Source organism: Mesoplodon bidens, assembly GCF_964165515.1.
Source record: "Mesoplodon bidens genome assembly, chromosome: 14".
NCBI classification, from domain to species: Eukaryota; Metazoa; Chordata; class Mammalia; order Artiodactyla; family Ziphiidae; genus Mesoplodon; species Mesoplodon bidens.
Window position 1 is genome coordinate 69,974,285 of NC_138170.1, and position 19,725 is coordinate 69,994,009.

General features: G+C 36.5%; 1 protein-coding gene across 11 annotated transcripts in view; it reads right to left on the reverse strand.

Moving 5' to 3' along the window:
- The window catches only part of NCOA1 (nuclear receptor coactivator 1), a 264,180-nt gene that overhangs the window by 98,937 nt on the left and 145,518 nt on the right, over positions 1-19,725 (reverse strand). For 9 of the 11 annotated variants that reach the window (XM_081254783.1, XM_081254773.1, XM_081254777.1 and 6 more), the window contains 3 exons: positions 15,427-15,583; positions 5,153-5,258; positions 2,162-2,328 (listed from right to left, as the gene is read on the reverse strand). In XM_081254783.1, coding sequence (XP_081110909.1) covers positions 2,162-2,328; positions 5,153-5,241 — 256 coding nt within the window. In that variant the 5' untranslated portion in view covers positions 5,242-5,258; positions 15,427-15,583. The remainder of the gene's footprint in view (positions 1-2,161; positions 2,329-5,152; positions 5,259-15,426; positions 15,584-19,725) is intronic. The other 2 variants (XM_081254782.1, XM_081254781.1) reach the window with 1 other exon arrangement.

The window sequence follows — 19,725 nt, forward strand, 5'->3', positions numbered from 1 at the left end:
GAAACCCATATCCCCTAATTCTGAGAATTTTTTGGGTTTTGTTTCTTTGCATTATTTCTTATAATTTTGGTCTGTTTTTTTTTTTTCTGGGACTAATGATGTGTTATACCTCCTGAACTAATCCTATACATTTCTATCTTTCTCTTGTTTTCCTTTGTTTGTCTTTTTATTTTACTTTCTATGGGATTTCTTCAAATTATCTTTCAACGCTTTATCTTTTTATTCAACAAATATTCACTGAAAGTCTACTATGTACCCAGGAACTGCTATAGGTATTAAGGATACAATGGTGAACAAACAAAAATCCTTGCCCTCATGAAGCTCTAGTGGGGGTAGGCAGGCAATAAACAAATAAAATGTGTAATATGTTAGATGTAAAAAAATACTGTGGGGCGGGCTTCCCTGGTGGCGCAGTGGTCGAGAGTCCGCCTGCTGATGCAGGGGACGCAGGTTCGTGCCCCAGTCCGGGAAGATCCCACATACTGCGGAGTGGCTGGGCCCGTGAGCCATGGCCACTGAGCCTGCGTGTCCAGAGCCTGTGCTCCGCAATGAGAGAGGCCACAACAGTGAGAGGCCCGCGTACCGCAAAAAACAAACAAACAAAAAAACAAAAAAAACTGTGGGGAAAATAAATCAAAGAAGATGTAGAGAGGTGTGTGTGTATGTGTGTATTAGATAGGTTAGTGAGGGACAAGTTCATTGAGAAAAAATATTTGAACCAACACATAAAAGGGATGCAGGGGTGAGCCTTGTGTATATCCAGGGAAGAGAATTCCAGACAGAGAGAACAGCAAGTGCAAATACCTGAGGCAGAGTGTTCCTGGAATGCTTGGGGCAGAGAGTATGAGAAAATAAGGTAATGAGGTAAAGTTATTTTCAGCTATCCTGATTTTAAGTTCCAATGTTTCATTTTATAGCATCTTATTCTTGTTTCATAGATGAAATATCCTCCTTTTTGTCTCTGAGGGACTGTTTGATGGCTTTACATTTTCTTTTGCTCCCTGCATTGTCTCTGCTTCCTCTGAGTTCCCCTTATTCTGTTTGTTTGCTTGATTTATTCTCTTTTATAAAAAGACTTTCTTCAAATATCTGGATTTTTATTCATATTAAAGAGTGAGGTACTAAAATCCTGACTGGCAGTTGTGTGAAGTGTGGGGACAGAGCAAGGAGCTGATTTTTTCACTTGGGGGATCAATTCCAACTGTCAGTGCTTGTGTGTCTTTCCCTTTGGACTGCTCAATTGCCCCAGAGGAATCCTCCCATTTTCGGCTGAGGGAGTATGAGCCAGGCTGTCAGAGTTTCCAGATTGAGCAGGGAAGGTGCCATACAGCCTCTTGCTGGCTATCCCCTCTGCAGACCTACAATACCAGTTTTTCCTGTCTGCTAAATGAGTTGTCACTAGACTATCCACTCCTAAAATCTTAAAAGCCTATCACCTCAACCATTTAAAACATACTATTTGTTCATAGTCTTTTTACATTGCTGCTATTAATCTGAAGTTCCCTGGGGTCTATTCCTTCTGTTTGTTATTTGTGTTCTTACTCACTGTAGGTTATTTCCTCCTATGTTATATAAGTTTATAGCATAAAATCTCCCTCAGAAGCACTTTTTCTTTGGGAATCTGACAGGGCGAGGTGTGGTTATGTTTCTTCAAAGTGCTTTGCCTTTGTTTCTGGTAGGCAACCCAGGAGTTGTGTGGTGTTGGGTCCCCAGTAAATATGAATAGTATAAATATGAACCATAAAAATAAATCAGGGTTTTCTCAGAGAAGGCTGTTTCCCCCACCCAGAGCCCAGGCAGAGACAAACTTATAACTCAGATGGAGAGACATTCCTACCTCTGAGTTGCTGTCTTTCAACCCTATGCCAGAGCCTCAGGTCTGATACCACAACTTGTATCTCCTGACTTAATCCCCTATGATACTGGGTCTCATAACCTTTCAAGGCAACCAGTTCTCAAGATAACTTAATAAGCCACTTTGTTGTAAAAGAAGGGTCTCAGATTTACATTCTAAAATAAATAGCATCTAAACAAAAATGTTCCTTTAATAAAATTACAAAATTGAATGCAATTTCTTAATGATAAAAAATAAAATCACATATTGTAAATGTCTTAGTAACAAAGCACACAGTCACAGGGGTTTTTTTGTTCATTTTTTTACCTTGTTCCATTCTCTTCATTAGCTGTATCTGATCGACTGTCTTCTTCAGTATCTTGCATTTGTCTGGTTTTACACTCAAGCTGTCAATGTCACTGATGTTGGCAGACAATAACTCGGCTAGCTCTTCTAAATATTTATTTTCTTGCTCCCTGCGCCTCTTTTCAGTGCTGTCACACAAAGGAAATCCAGTTACTGTACTTTCTACCACCATATGTCCTTCTCTGATCAAGTATTTAATATTTATATATTTACAGAGATTCCTGTTTTTATCCAGAATATAAAACCAGATTTAGAAAACAATTTAAAATTGTATCTAAAAAACAAATATTACAAAATACCAAGGTGCAGAAAACAATTCTGGCTAAAAAACATAAAGAGAATGACTGCCATCACAGATGTATTCCCTCAATGATGTATATACATTGAATATTTCAAATAAATACTAGATATCAAAAAGAAGCAGACAGTACATATACTAGTTGCATTTGAAATTATTAGATGTTCCAAATAATAATTCCTTAAAATAGAAAATCTGAATTTTCAAATAAGTTTGTTGTAAATTAAGCAGGCATACTACACCAGAGTTCAAATAAATTATAATTAGAAATCTGATAAAGTCTTGATTCTTATAATGTACTTAAAATTATAACCCCACACCCATCAGATTGGCAAAAAGTTAAAGTGCGGAGAATGCAAGAAAAAAGGAACTCTCAATGCTTATCATTTAAAGAACAATGTGATAATTACCCAGTTAACATAAAAATGCACACAGATCCTAAAGAAACTCTTACGAGGTACGAGGATGTTCATGTTCACTGTAGTGCTGGCTATAAGAATGAAAATTTGTAACAAAATGGTTGTTTACCCATAGGAAATGTCTATCCGTAGGGAAACAGATTTCTCAAATATGGCATATTCGTGTAATACAATATTTATCAAAAGTTAATAACAGAACTGAATAAATTTAGTCATCTTTATGTCTAAAGATCCATGCTGAAAAGTATACTGTAGAGAAATACACATAGTATTATGTAATATATAAATTTAATAAACATTCTATATTTGTTCACAGATACTTATATATGCATAATCAGTAAAAACAGATTGAAAGAATTAGAGACAAATCAATTTTGTCATTAATCATCTTACTACTTTTATTTAAACAAAACTGCATATACGTGGTTTATATGTGGTGGGTATACATCGTTTCCTAGTCTCTATTCTTTTATAGGTTAAAAAATTTTCCCCAAATAAAAATTTAAAGTAAAATACAATAGTTTTATCTATTTATTCTTAAATTAAGAAGGACTGACATATATAGAAGTAGACAAGAACATTAACTCTGACAACACAAACTGAATTGCATCTTGATATCAGCATTCCTCCTAGCTTCTGGACACTTACCTATGATTATGAGTACTTAGGTTACCATCGCTCAGTAACAGTTCTCTGAACTGATTAAGAGAAGTAGTCACTTTTCTTTCCCCAACCTGAAGCCCTGGCACTCTCCTGTAAAACTTCTTTCTTTGTCCCCCCATGAGAAAAAGCATGTAATCCAATGACAGAAGAGTCTTCTGCCGTTTTATGCTCTACATCAATGATTATCAGCTGGGGGCCATATTGCTTTCCCTGTCCCCAGGGATATTTGACATTTTTGGTTATCACAACTGGTAGGACATTTTGCTTATCATAACTGATATAAAGATGCTATTTGGCATCTAGTGTGTAGAAGCCAGGGATCCTACCAAACATCCTACAATATACAGGATAGCTTCCCACAGCACAGAATTATCTTGCCCACAATGTCAACAGTGTGGAGGCTGAGAAACCTTGCTCCAGATCCTTGAAGGTGAATGGAATAAAATCCCCACTCTTCTCTCAGGTAGGAAAGCTGCTGTTTTGATCTGATTGAGGTTCCTTCTCTATCTGGCATTTATTAGTCTCCTTAGCAATAATTCTCTTTTGCCTATTTGATGACCACATTCCTTATTAACACACAAATATTTAATTCCACAAATATTCACTCTTTAAAGCCCTGATATTAAAAATTTTTTTCTTTGTTCCACTAATACCATAATATACTGAAATAGCAGTCAAAGATGTACAATGGATTCATTTATTCATTTGACAAATATTTTCTGTGTCCTTACTATATATGTTACACATTGTGCTAGGAACTAGGGATAAAATGGTGAGTAAGGACAAAGTTCTTACCAAATGGCAGCTTAGCCTGTAGTAGAGAAGCCAGGGAACTCATGACATAAGCACAAAAACTAATAAAAACCTGAAATTACGGATTATAGCTATAAAAATACATGTGAAATAGATACAAATGGGGGAGACTTGACCTAATAGTTAATGGAAGGAAGAGAAGGCTCCTTTTAAGAAAGTAATGACTAGGGCTTCCCTGGTGGCACAGTGGTTAAGAATCCCCTGCCAATGCAGGGAACAGGGGCTCGAGCCCCGGTCCGGGAAGATCCCATGTGCCACGGAGCAACTAAGCCCGTGAGCCACAACTACTGAGCCTACACTCTAGAGCCCGCGAGCCACAACTACTGAGCCCGCGTGCTACAACTACTGAAGCCTGCGCGCCTAGAGCCCATGCTCCGCAACAAGGGAAGCCACCACAATGAGAAGCCTGTGCACCGCTACAAAGAGTAGCCCTCGCTCACTGCAACTAGAGAGAGCCTGCATGCAGCAATAAAGACCCAATGCAGCCATAAATAAATAAATAAATAAATAAATAGAAAGTAATGACTACACTGGTATTTGGAGAATGCATAGGTGTTGACTACAGGAAATTTAGAGGGAGCAAGCTGGATGAGGGAGCAGCATGTGTAAAGGCCCTGGGGAAGGAAGAGAACATGGTAAGTATGAGGGACTCAGAGAAGGCTGGTAAACTTGGAGTAGATGAAGCAAAAGCTCTAAAGTGACAATGAAAATGATAAAGCAGCTCTGCCAGAAACAGACTAAGAAAAAGAGTGTTCCTACCTTGATGCCAGTGTGTCACATGGCGATCCTTTTCTCTTATGTGAGTCTGGGTTAGCAGGGTCAGATGAACTGTCCCCAAGGCCACTCATGTTGAAAAACTTCACACCTAAAAAGGAAGGAAAACAATAAGAAATCTGCCCTAATGAACTTTCCAACTCTATGGGAATAGGAAGCTCCCTTAGAATATATCTAAACACTGTGGTTTCTCAATGAATAATTACAGCCATCATAAAAGCATCCACATTTATATAAAAGCACATGAGTCATCAGCTATTTAGTGTTTCCACACTTTCTTTTCTACTATACCTGTAAAATAAAATTAATCATCCTTCATAAAACCATAGAGATCAATTAGGATGAAAATATTGTTAGAATAATTAAATAGACAATGAGATTTTTTTAAAGAGAAAAAACCACTTCATATGTAAGTGTAAAAACTGTGTAACTGAGAGTCAGATAGATTCTTTTTTATATTTATTTATTTTAGATTATTTTGAAAAGGACTTAAAACAACTTTTACTCATAAGGTTTGGGATTTTATATTGATAGGAAAAGAAATAATACATATATGATTAAAATTAAAGCGATGAACTAGATTTGGATTTTGTATTGTACTTACCAACTTCGAATTCCATACTCCTAACCTTTTGCTTACGCAGTCAGGCGACAAAGATCAAATGTTTAGTCTACGTTAGGATCTTGTTATAGATGCCAGAGAACACAAAGTCATTTCCCCTAGCATGCCAGCCAGGTCTCTCTCTTACATGTTGTGCCAGTCAGTGACTGCACTTAAAGATCCCTTCTGATCTGCCCCTATCAACCACTATTCTCTACAGAATCTCTAACGAAACTCGGAATCTTATCTCTGGCCTTATACTCATCACTACCACTTAGATTTTACTAATGTCAAACAACATACCTCTCATTCTCTTCCATTCCATCTACCCTCGTAAAAGGAGAGGAAATTCTTGTTAAATGGGAAAAACCTTTAACTCCTTAAATTCTAAAATTATTAAATAAATACAGCGGTGCATGTTAGCAGCCATGCTTGTACAGTTGAGATCCATAAGAATTTCTCACATGACTTTAATTAATATGTTGGAATAAATCATTTTTCTCTAGTCCTAAAACTTCCTCTGTCTCCAGCTCTTTCTCAGTACCAAAGACTGTCATATCCCCTTTTCAATATAAAAATAATACCTAGAACTCTAATCATGACTTTATCATTCCATGTAACCAAAAAGGCACATTTCTAATTTCTCCATATTAGACGTGCAGGTCATGAAAATTTCCAACTCCTAGGATTGCAATCTTGTAATTATTTTTTACTCTTCTCTTTTACTCCTCATTTTGTATCGGTATCCACGTCCTGTCAATTCTTCATTAACAGGAGATCTTACAGTGTCCCCTCCTTCTTCATTCTCAGATACAGTTATGATCCCTATTTGGAAGCAAATACCTCATTCTAGATTCCTGCAAGATCCTTCTATCTTGTTTCTCAATTCCAGTCACTCTCACTTCTAATGTGTCCTATAAACAGCAGCAAAACCATTCCTGCTCAAATGGCATTTTCAAGATATCACTTCCCTGATAAGGAATCAGCTTGATTTCCCTACTGCAGCATGGTGGTTAAAAGGATGGGCGTTAGGGTCAGAAAGGCCCTGCTTAATCATTACCTGCCTGTTCCTGGGCAAAGTGCTTAACCTCCTTAAATCTCCTATTTCTTCATCTGTAACACAAGGATAATAACTATACTTACCTACCTTTAGATTTGTTGTGAGGACTGAATGAACAGTGCATGTAAAGAGTGCACTGTAGGTTCTTAGAGAATGTTGGTTATTGTTATTATCTCCCCTTTAGACTAAGAGCTCCATGAGGGGAGTAGTGTTCACTCAGTGGATAACTCATCCCGTACTTCCTCATCGATAAATACAATGGACACTTTTCATTCCTTCACTCATTAATGCTCAATAAATGCTAACTTATTACTATTATTTTATTGGACTGCTTGGAGCAGCATCTGAAACTGTTTCCTTCTGGAAATATTGTCATCCATTGACTTCTGTGATCCTATGCTTCCTTCATTTACTTAACAAATAAATCAAGCATCTGTCATGTCTCAGGCACTGTGCTAGGAGCTGAGCAAATCGTGGACCGCAAAATAGAGGTTCCTGCCCTCGCGGAGTGGGAGACATAAACAAATAAAACACAAAATTAATACGTAATTTTCTTATAGTGGTAAAATCATAAAGGAAATGAATAGGGTTCATAGAGAAAAACAATAGAGGAGACCTAATTTTAATTGGGCGATCAACTGAGGTTTCTCTGAAGAAGTGATGTTTAAGCCACAGCCGGAGAGATTAGTAGAATTAGTGTGGTTTTCTACTTTCCTTATTCTCAGTACTTTTTGCCCAGTTCTTCGGGGTTAGATTTCCTCATGGTTCTAATGTCCTACGCCTCCTTTCCCCTCATACTATACATTATTCTGGGGTGATATCACTCACTCAACATGGTTTCAAAAAAAAAAAAAAATCTCTAAACCAATTACCCTGAATCTCCATCTCTAGCCCAGATCTCCTGGGTCTCAGACCCATAACCCCACTCCTTGCCAGATAACTCTACGCAGAGGTCACATAGGCACTTCAAGTTCATCTTTCCAAATGAACTTAACATCTCCTCCTCACGCAATTTTTTTTCTCTCAGTTGGTACACAAGTCATTCTAGCCTCTTCTCTCGTACCCCACATGCAAGCAAACAGTAAGATGTGTCCATTTTTATTTCCTAAATATTTCCCAAATCCACCCCTTTCTTAGTCTCCTCTCACCTGTTCCTGAACTATTAGAAACATCATAGCATTTATGGTGGTCTCCCTGAGCCACCAAAGTAGGCTATCAAAAACATAAGTTTGATCATGTCAATTTCTTGCTTAAAACCCTTCCCTAAATCCTCACTGCCCACAGGATAACATTCAACATAATATACAATGTTTGCATCAGTTCCCATCTATTGTGTGTCCATTATAGAATTTGGTGAATGAGTGATTAAATGTTTGTCCAATCAAGTTTAGCCCAACCTATATAAACAATATATAAACAGACTATATATATTATATACTACATACAGTCCCTATATACACATATGGATTATATATGTTAATTTTAGTTTCAACACTAAGGAAAGACTTTAAAAATAAAATCCTTGATACTATCCCATCTTCGCAGCAAAGGTAAACATTAGTCAGAAACTTTAAATTGACCTCAATGTGGGTAGCCCAAGTTAACTCAGCAAAAAGTATTTATTGAGCTCCTACTATATGCCAGCTTCTGTTCTAGGTAGTGGGAGTACAACTGTGCATGAAACTTATAAAAAAATCACTGTCCTCATAGAGTTTCATTCTATTGTGAGGGAGAGAGAAGCAAAATTAAAAAGTAAAGTATAGAGTATATTAGAAGGTGATAAGTATTATGGAGGAAAACAAGGCAAAAACAAGTCTTAGTTTTATGGAAGGAGAGGGGCAGCAGTTTTAAGTGAAGTAGTTAGGAAGGGCCTCACTGAGAAGGTGAGACGTGAGCAAAGACTTGAAGGAGGTGAGGGAGAGAGAATGACGTCTGGAAGAAGAGTGCTCCTGGCAGAGGAAGGGCCATACAGCCTGAGGGGCGGAGCATAACTACGCTTTTTGAGAAACATGAAAGAGATCAGTGTGGGTAAAACTGGGGAGTGAGGAGCAGGCGATAAGGCTGCATCATGTAAGGTCTTGGCTGAAACCAGTTTAAAGACTTTAGCTTTACTCTGAGTGAATTAGCCAATCCCTGGAGGATTACGAACAGAAGAATGACAAGGTCTGATTTTCATTCTAAGACTTCCTCCATGAACGATAAGCACAATCTTTCTGACCTCAGTAATTTGGTATCTAAATAAGTTTCTGGCTGCCAAATGGACATTTCCATTTGGATATCCCACGTCACCTCAAATTCACCATGTATAAAACATGATGGCCTTTTAAGTTCCAGATTTCTATTAATGATACATAAATGAGATGAACTGCACTATGGATTAATGTCATCATAGAAAAACATTTATTAAACCTCTTGTCGGAGGGAGAGGAAGGCTCTATATGACAAGGAAAATAATTACAATTTAAGGTGGACAGCCTCAACGCAAAGGTCAATATGCCAGACTTGCCACCACAACCAAAAAGATGTTGAAAGACCCGACAATGGCTTTGTTAGCATCCATTCTCAAATATAAAACTAGAAAAATCAGCTAAGTGATATATTACTATAATGAGTAAGACTGCTACTTTCTTCTCCTATGGAGAGTCACAGAAACATAAATGAGATTAACCAGATACCACAGAAGTAAAGAAGCCACTTAATTTTATCTTTACTTAGAAATAAAATATAAATATATTTCAAAGTTTATTAAAACAAAAAATAAAATTATGTGATAAATTCATAATAAGAAGAAGCATCAATGCTAAATTTTTCAACAAAAGTAGAAATAAAAGACAGAAGAAAATGATGAACAGGAAAGAAAATGAAAGATAAGACTTTAGAGTTCACTAAAATCCAAAAGAAAAGAGTTAACTAACTCCTACTTAATGCTCAGCTTTACTTAGCTGCCAGTCTTCCCTGCCTCCTAAGACACCAGGTTATACCTATCTAAGAATTTACCCATCTGAATTCTATTGGCTCTCAAAATACTGCTGGGCATATATTTCTTATGATAATATGCTATAAAATTATAATTCTCTTGTTTGTCTCCTCTTCTAGATTGTGAACTCAAAAACAATTACTAGATCTTTTTATTGTATATCCAATATGTAACATAATGTCTAAAAGATATAGAAGCTAAAATAGGTGATAAATTAAGTGATTAAGTTATTTTACTAATATGACATTTATATTTTTTAAAGAATATTTAAGATTTTTATAATTAAATATTTTCTGGAATCTTTCATAATGTTTTGGAATTCTTTTCTATAATTGAGAAATTGAGCTTTCTTGAAATCCTTGTTCTAGTGTTTTCAATGGAAAAAAACAACAACAACAACCACCTTCTTGGTCTAGAAATTTGAGAACATCTCTTCTAATTCTGAAAAGGTTAAGATCTATTTTGGAGAAACCTCCTACTATATTTCACAGTACAATAGAGACACAAAAATATGTTGCATTTACACAACTGTAAACATAAGCAATACAATCTCACAGTTTGGATAATTTTGAGCAACAAATAAATCTGGATTTCAATTGAGATTCCCCAGACTATGCTAAGTCAGACTACTGGCTGGAGACTGACATCTGCTAAATTTATCTGAAATTCTGGGGTTGAGGAGACATCAGACAACAATTCAACAGCAATTCAATATCTGGTTTACCAAAATAAGAGCCAATAGTAAGAAGCTATGAGGAAGTCACCAACAATTTGCTGATGATATGATTCTGGTATTACCTGCTTTCTATTTACAAAACACAATAAACAGATAGTGGAATGCAAAACCTCTGATGAGTGAAAATTTTACAGCTGTTCTATTTGGGGAATGGCTTTATATTTGGCAGTAAGGGAACTTAAACAAGGTTCATTAAGAAAAGAAATGTTGGTTTCAGGAAGCCAATTTACATATCACCTTTAAAAAAAAGAGGTTAGGTTTCTAAGTAAAAGTATGCTGTTGATTTAAAAAGAGTTGCTAAGTTATACACAATCTCATGCACTCTCTAGAGAGCAGTTTTTGGAACTAGAAACCACATCTACCTCTGTTCAAATGGACCAGACTAAACTAAATAGGTTGGGCTGAAGAAATAGGTCAGTGCTTTATATTTCAGTTGAATTATAGATTTCTACATAAGAAATATGTCACTCACCTCCCAGATTTAGCTGAGGACTGCATCATTTGAAAAATAAGTAACAAATTAGTTAATAAACAACTCTAATAATATACTTGAAAATGCTAGCAAGCAATTAGCACGGAGAAGCACAGACGTGAGAGGGACACTCTGAGAGTTAAACCTCCCCAAGTTGATAATATCACACAGGAAAAATCGTGACAAATAAAGAGCTCCTGCACTGGGTAACTGCCATAAAGGATGTTTCTCAAACTGGAGTCCTCAGATACCTAGGGTTCTCTAAAAAGAAGTTTTCAATTTTGTCTTTTCACTTCAGTGACAATTGAATTCTTTCTCATGTGATAAGAAAGGATGGGGACTTTAGGATTTCTATTGCCCTTTTTATGGTTAAATAATTTCCCATTGTTTGGATATACCACATTTTGCTTATGTATTCATCAAATGATGGCCACTTAGGTTTCCCATTACTGGGGCTATTTAACAACAATGCTGCTATGAACATTTATGTGCAAATTTTTGTGTGAACTTGTTTTCAATTCTCTTGGGTACGAAACTACTAGGTCATATTGTAACTCTCTAAATTTTTGAGGAACTGCCAAACTGTCTTCCACAGTGGCCGTACCATCTTAAATTCTCACCATCATATGTACAAGTGTTCCAATTTTTCCACATCCTCACCAAAAATTGATATTTTCTGTTTTTTTGATTTTACTTTAATTATAGCCATCTTAGTGGGTGTGAAATGGTATCTCATTGTGGTTTTGATTTACATTTCCCTAATTACCAATGACTTTGAGCATCTTTTCATGTCCTTTTTGGCCATTTGTATATCTCTGGAGAAATGCCTATTCAGGTCCTTTGCCCATTTTTAAACTGGGTTGTCTTTTTATTGGTAAGTCATAAGAGTTCTTTATATTCATGTCTAGATCCTTATCAGATATATGATTTGCAAATATTTTCTCCCATTCTGTGGATTATCTTTTCACTTTCTTTATAGTAACTTCTGATGAACAAGAGTTCTTAATTTTGATGAAATCCAACTTATCTACTATTTCTTCTTTGTTTACTAAGTACAACATCTGGGCTTCTTAAGACAGTTTCTACTGACTGCTATTTTTCCTGTGTATGGGCCATACTTTTTTTGTTTCTTTGTATGCCTCCAATTTTTTTGTTAAAAAACAGATATTTTATTTTTTTAAATATTTTATTTTATTATTTATTTATTTATTTATTTATTTATTTATTTTTGGCTGTGTTGGGTCTTTGTTACTGTGCGCGGGCTTTCTCTAGTTGCGGTAAGCGGGGGCTGCTCTTCGTTGTGGTGCGCAGGCCCCTCACTGTGGTGGCTTCTCTTGTTGCGGAGCACGGGCTCTAGGCGCGTGGGCCCCAATAGTTGTGGCTCACGGGCTCTAGAGCATAGGCTCAGTAGTTGTGGCGCACGGGCTTAGTTGCTCCGCAGCATGTGGAATCTTCCTGGACCAGGGCTCGAACCCGTGTGCCCTGTATTGGCAGGCGGATTCTTAACCAGTGCACCACCAGGGAAACCCAAAAAACATATTTTAAAGCTAATGACTGAACAAGGATTTCCTTAAACATCTGGAAACAAAAATTCTCTCTGAACCCACAAAGCAGGAACCAAAACTCAGATCGTGGTTATCCCTGGCCCAGAGAAGAGTCCCTGCCACGTAAGCCTCTGCCATAAACATGCCCATATCTTAACTGTTATGGCCAGGAATAAAAAGCAAAGGCAAAGAAACAGATTCAAAGCAATGAGTTCTTAAAAATAGACGCCATTTTATCTTATTTTATTGATTCTATAAAATATGAGATTTTTTAAAGTGCTTTTTGTAAAAGAAAATTTTGTGCAAACTCTTTTAAATTTATTACACTAATAATAAAGACATTATCAAGGACTTGGCAACTTAACTTCTAAAAGTATATAATATTTGAAACAATGTATTTAATAAATTTATGTTTACTGCTAAAAGTTTATTCTACAGATCAAGAGACAATGCTTCCTTTTTCTGCATTATTTTTTTCTAAATGGAAAGAATAATTTGGAAAAAGGGTCAAAAAGTATTCTTTGTTTTCTATTAGCAAATATATAGGAAGAAGAAGAAAACCAAATAAGTTTTAAACCCCAAAGTTTAAATTCCTCATATTGACTTTATTTAAAATTTAATATTTTAAGATAAGAAATACACATATATGCATTTGCCTTGTTAAAATACTCCTATTTAGGAAAAATAGTCAGCATATGAAACATGTTTATGGCAGCTATTGTATTAAAACCGTTTGGCAAAAATATCCTCAACATTTCCTTGTAAATCTACAAAGCTAGATGATTCCAGTTATTTTAAAATGACATTGGGTAATTGTAGATATACTGTACATGTCTTCCAAAAATCAGTTCTACATTGTTCTAACGTGAAAAGTATGTTGGTATTAAAAAAATGATTAAAATCAGTCTTCCTGACTATAGCTATCTTTAACTATAAACAACAAAATAAGTATTTGATATTTACTTGCATGTGCACAGGAGAACAGTTTACAGTAATCTAGCAAAAAGGCAACAGCCTTAAAAAAAGAAAATGATGGTCATAGAGACAAAAATTAAGTGACAAAAATGTCAATCTCTGTCTTTTTCCACGAACTTCATCCTCTTTCACAGATTCAGATACTAATGAGCAGAGAAACAGCTAAAGCGGGGGCCAGACGAGACTGAAGATCAACATTAGACATAGATAATCCACAGATGATTATCCAAAACCAAATAACCACATTTACTATATAAAATTACTCCAATATCTAAAATAAAGAATTAAGCCCCTGATCAGAAGTGGTTCAATTTCTCTCGAACATTTCAGAAACTCACTTTAAAATACAGAGTTAAATGTACACATATAAACCAACAAAAGAAAAAAAATCATATTGAAATTTGACCTCTAAAGTTATAAGGTGGCAGTAATACCAAAATAATAGAGCTGCATGGGTCAGCTGTGCAATGAGTCAGAGATGAGGGGGGGTTTACTGGGATACTGATATTGTTCTACTTCTTAACCTGGATGGCATTTACACAAATACATTCAGTACATGATAACTCAAGAGTTATACCCTTAGGGCTTCCCTGATGGCACAGTGGTTAAGAATCTCTGTCTGCCAATGCAGTGGACACGGGTTCGAGCCCTGGTCCGGGAAGATCCCACATGCCACGGAGCAACTAAGCCCATGTGCCACAACGACTGAGCCTGCACTCTAGAGCTTGTGAGCCACAACTACTGAGCCCTTGTGCCACAACTACTGAAGCCCACACACCTAGAGCCGGCACTCCACAACAAGAGAAGCCACCGCGATGAGAAGCACGTGCACCATAACAAAGAGTAGCCCCCGCTCCCTGCAACTAGAGAAAGCCTGCACGCAGCAACGAAGACCCAACACAGCCCAAAATAAAACTAATTAATTAAAAGAGTTATACCCTTAAAATCTATGATTTTTATTTACATATGTTATAATTCAATTAAAACTTCCTGCTGGAAGTCTTCCCCTTACTTGTTTACCAGTTTCTGATTACTCTTCAACTTTCTAGTCTCGGCTTGGTGCATGTTTATTTTTCTCACTATAGGCTGCTATGACCATTGTCATGTTCATGGATACACTAGTTCTATTCCTTCAGTTAGCTCACAAACTCTTAGAAAACAACAATGTAAAACTGCTCAAATGTACGGAATGGACACTAGATGTAAATAGATTTAATGACTGGATTATAATAGAAATGGAGATATGGGGATATATGTATATGTATAGCTGAATCACTCTGTTATAAAGCAGAAACTAACACACCATTGTAAAGCAATTATACTCCAATAAAGATGTTAAAAAAAAAAAAAGAAATGTATAGACCAAATCTGGGGATGGTTCAGTATAGTTTTTCCCCTGCCATTTAAAAAATTTTTTTATTGGAATATAGTTGATTTACCATGTTGTGTTAGTTTTAGGTGTACAGCAAAGTGAATCAGTTATACATATACATATATACATTCTTTTTTTTTTTTAGATTCTTTTCCCATATAGGCCATTACAGAGTATTGAGTAGAGTTCCCTGTGCAATACAGCAGGTTCTTATTAGTTATCTATTTTATATATAGTAGTGTGTGCTGCCATTTTTAATTCAGTAAGGACTTGAGGGTTTCATAGTAAGATACTGATCTGAACCAGTATTAATTTCAATGTGCATTACAGTGGTTTACAAAGTATAATCTATAACTTTTCTAACATTTTCATTTAGGAATGTCAGTGCATATTTTAGAATAACCTTGAAGCTTCTCAGATCAAAGACATATTCCCGTAAAAAATAAGAGTCAACAAGTAATCATTTTCACACCATACTTTTGCAGAAACAAAGCTCTTTAAAAACAGAGCTACAATTCCTACCTGGGAGACTTCTTTGTTCATAGTGAGTCCTCAGAACATATATGGTCAAATCTGGTGCTCCAGAGGGTAGCTTCCAATGGAATGGGGGAAAGGTATTTTCCAGAGATGGCTCGAGTCTCTTCACTCTTACCTCTTTTAAGGCCAATTAGGCAAACAACTAAAACAAAGGAGAAGAAAAAAATAAAAGCAGAAGGGAGGTTAGATTGTCATTTTATTCTCTAAGAAATAATAAAGGTCAGAAATGCTTGGTTAAAAAAAAGAAAATACAACTTTTCAGGCCAAATGGAAAAACACTTCCAAAAGACAATGGATGAAGATCTGATTTTACAACCGAAGTCCTTCCGGTACCTGAATATATATTCTTATTTAAGACTGCTGCTTGAGTAATACATAATTGCATTCTGCCCTTAATCTCCTGACAGGTCCATTTATATGTCTTTTAAAATTTTTTTCTGGCTGCATTTGTATGTTTATCTTTCTTTTTACCTGTAAATTCGGATTTTTAATGTTTTCAGTTTGCATTTAATTCCTTTCATTTCTGTAATACTTCTCACAATGTATTAAAGTTACTATGATACTTAACTTTCACATTTTTTATTGAAAAAGTTTACAAAAATTTTATATTCCTAATGCCTAAAAATAAAATTCATTGAGCTCTGGTTCCAGTAAAGATGAACTATCTTGTATTGGACTAACTTGCCCATAGATAACGATGATTAACTCTGGACAAAATAAAAATTACTCAAAGACACTGAAAAGTGACTAAAAGCAGGCAGAAACATAGGGAATTTGATCACTGAAAGAAAGGAACCATACTGAATAAGATCTATACTTATAAGACTTTCCCTTAAGAGAACTCTTCCCAGTATACCCCTTAAGTACTACTGGGAGGCTAGACCTAAGGGAGAAAACCACTGTCTCACTGGCTTGAGGCATTAGAGAATGTAGTTCAGAGCTGACAGAATGCTAGATAATAGGAGGAGAAAATCATGGTAGGAAGGGTAGTACAGTAAGGGGGTGGGGGACTTAATTCTGCATATGCAAATTCTCCTCAAATCCCTGGTTGATCCAAGTACCCCTATATAACCATATCACAAATCAGATTCCCTTTTGCTGTTTATAATCACACATGCCTCACTCCCTTTTTTTTTTTTTTTTTTTTTGTGGTACGCAGGCCTCTCACTGTTGTGGCCTCTCCCGTTGCGGAGCACAGGCTCCGGACGCGCAGGTTCAGCAGCCATGGCTCACGGGCCCAGGCGCTCTGCGGCATGTGGGATCTTCCCGGACCGGGGCACGAACCTGTGTCCCCTGCATCGGGAGGCGGACTCTCAACCACTGTGCCACCAGGGAAGCCCTCCTCACTCCCTTTTTCTTAACTCCTAGCAACTACTTATCTGCCCTCTATTTTTATAATTTTGTCACTTGGAGAATATTACAAAGATTGAATCAAATAGTATGGAAACATTTTGTATGGGCTTTTTTCACTTAGTATAATGCCCTTGAGATCCATCCAACATGTTGCATATACAAACAGTTTGTTGCTTTTTATTGCTCCATGGTTTGAAGGTACCACAGTTTCTTTTTCACCATTCCCTGTTGAAGTACATTTGGGTTGTTTTCAATTTGGGGCTATTATGAATAAAGCTGCTATAAATATTTGTGTACAGGTTTCTGTGTGAATATAAGTTTTCATTTCTCTAGGATAAACACCCAAAAATGGGGACTTCCCTGGTGGTCCAGTGGTAAAGAACCCGCCTTCCTATTCAGGGGACACGGATTTGATCCTTGGTCAGGGAACTAAGATCCCACATGCTGCGGGGCAACTAAGCCCGTGCACTGCAACTACTGAGCCTGCGCACTCTGGAGCCCGAGTGCCACGATCAGAAAGCCTGTGTGCCACAACTAAGAGCCAATGCAACCAAATAAATAAGTAAATAAACAAACAGACACCCATAAATGCAACTGGGTTGTACAGTAAGTGTATATTTACCAGCCAGTAATTTAGTTGTCTACTAGAACAAAAATCAAAACTCTTTAGAAAAAGATACTCCACAATATTATCTACAATACCCAGTATACAATAAAAAATTACTAAACATGCAAAGAAGCCAGAAATTGTAACTCAAGATCAGGAAAAAAAAAGGGGGGGTCGGGCTTCCCTGGTGGCACAGCGGTTGAGAGTCCGCCTGCCAATGCAGGGGACACGGGTTCGTGCCCCGGTCCGGGAAGATCCCACATGCCACGGAGCAGCTGGGCCCGTGAGCCATGGCCGCTGAGCCTGCGCATCCGGAGCCTGTGCTCCGCAACGGGAGAGGCCACAACAGTGAGAGGCCCGCGTACCGGAAAAAAAAAGGGGGGGTCAATAGAAACCATAAGATGATTAGTTGAAATTAACTGATAATGATGTTAAAGCAGTTATTATGAGTATGATCAGGATGTTATAATAAGTGAACAGATGAGAAATACTTGTAGCAAATGGAAACTATAAAATAGAAGTAAATGAAAATTCAAGAACTAGTTCAACATGGAAATTTTAAAATTCACTGGACAAGCTTAAAAGAAGATTTGAGATGGCACAAAAACAAATCGGTGAACTTGAAGTCAAAACAATACCCAGTATGAAGACTGGACAACTGAAAAAAATTAAAATCAAAAGTTGACTTTTTGAAAAGATAAAAAAATTATTAACACTTGAGCAAGAATGATCAAGAAAAATGAGAGACAACACAAATTACCGATGTCAGAAATGGACAGCTATCACTTCACGTCCTACAAATATAACGTTCTAAACCACATAAAGCAAATCAATTCAGTGACTGCGATGAAGTGAAAAATATAAATTATTAAAACCACTAGGGCTTCCCTGGTGGCGCAGTGGTTGAGAGTCCGCCTGCCGATGCAGGGGACGCGGGTTCGTGCCCCGGTCCCGGAAGATCCCGCATGCCGCGGAGCGGCTGGGCCTGCGAGCCATGGCCGCGGAGCCTGTGCGTCCGGAGCCTGCGCTCCGCAACGGGAGAGGCCACAGCACTGAGAGGCCCGCGTACAGCCAAAAAAAAAAAAAAAAAAAAAAAAACCACAAAAACGAACAGAATGCTATCTACTAAAGAAATTAATTTGTAATTAAAACAAAACAATACTCCAGGCCTAGATGGCTTCACTGGTGGGTTCTATGAAACATTTAAAGAAGTAATAATAACAATTGTGCACACTTTCCAGAAAATAAAAGGCAGATACACCCCAATTGTTTTACTAGGCCAACTGTTTTACTAGGCCAGCAAAACCCTAATACCAAACTTGCCAAAGATATTACTAGAAAAGAAAATCAGTCTCATGAATGTAGACACAAAATAGCAAATTAAATTCAGCAATATATAAGGATGATACACCATTAACAGAATAAAAAGCATATAAATATCTCAGTAGGAACAGAAAAACATCTGACAAAATTCAGCACCCATTCATGATAAAATTCTCAGCAAGCTAAAAATTAAAGGTAACTCCTTCAATCTGATACGGAGGATCAATGAAAAACCTACAGCTAGTATTCTGTACAATGGTGAAATATTGGGAGTTCTCCTAATATTGGGAACAAGGCAAGAATGTTCACTCTAACCACTTCTCTTCATTATTGTAATAGATGTACTGGAGGTCCTAATCAGTGCAATAAGTCAAGAAAAACAAATAGAAGGAAGCTTAGAAAGGAAGAACTAAAACTGTCTTTATTCAATTAAAAAATAGTGGTACATAATTCTAAGGAATCTGAAAAATGATTACTAGAATTAATAAGTGATTTGACAAAGCTGTAAAACACAAGGTGAGTATACAAAAATCAATTGTGTTTCTATATAACCACAGTAAACAATTAGAAGTGCAAAACAATTTATAATAGCATCAAAAAGCATAAAATACTTAGGAATTAATTTAACAAAATATAGGTAAGACCTATACACTTAAAATTATAAAACATTTCTGAAATTAAAAAAGACTAAAAAAAAAGAGTGACTAAATATTTTCATGGGTTCACTGAGACTCAATAGCATTAAGATGTAAATTCTCCCCCAAATTAATTCATATAATACTCAAAAATAAAATTAGTGGTTTACTTTTTACATATCTAGTGCATTTTACAATCAATGAATATAAATCTATTTTTATTTTATTTTATAATATATTTATAATGTGGGCTTTCTGATGCTTGTTTTAGGCTTTTGCTTTTTAAATAAAGACTATGTTTTCTCTACATCATGATTCCCTCCAATGCTGAATTCTGCATTAAAGTGGCATGTCTATCTAATGTTA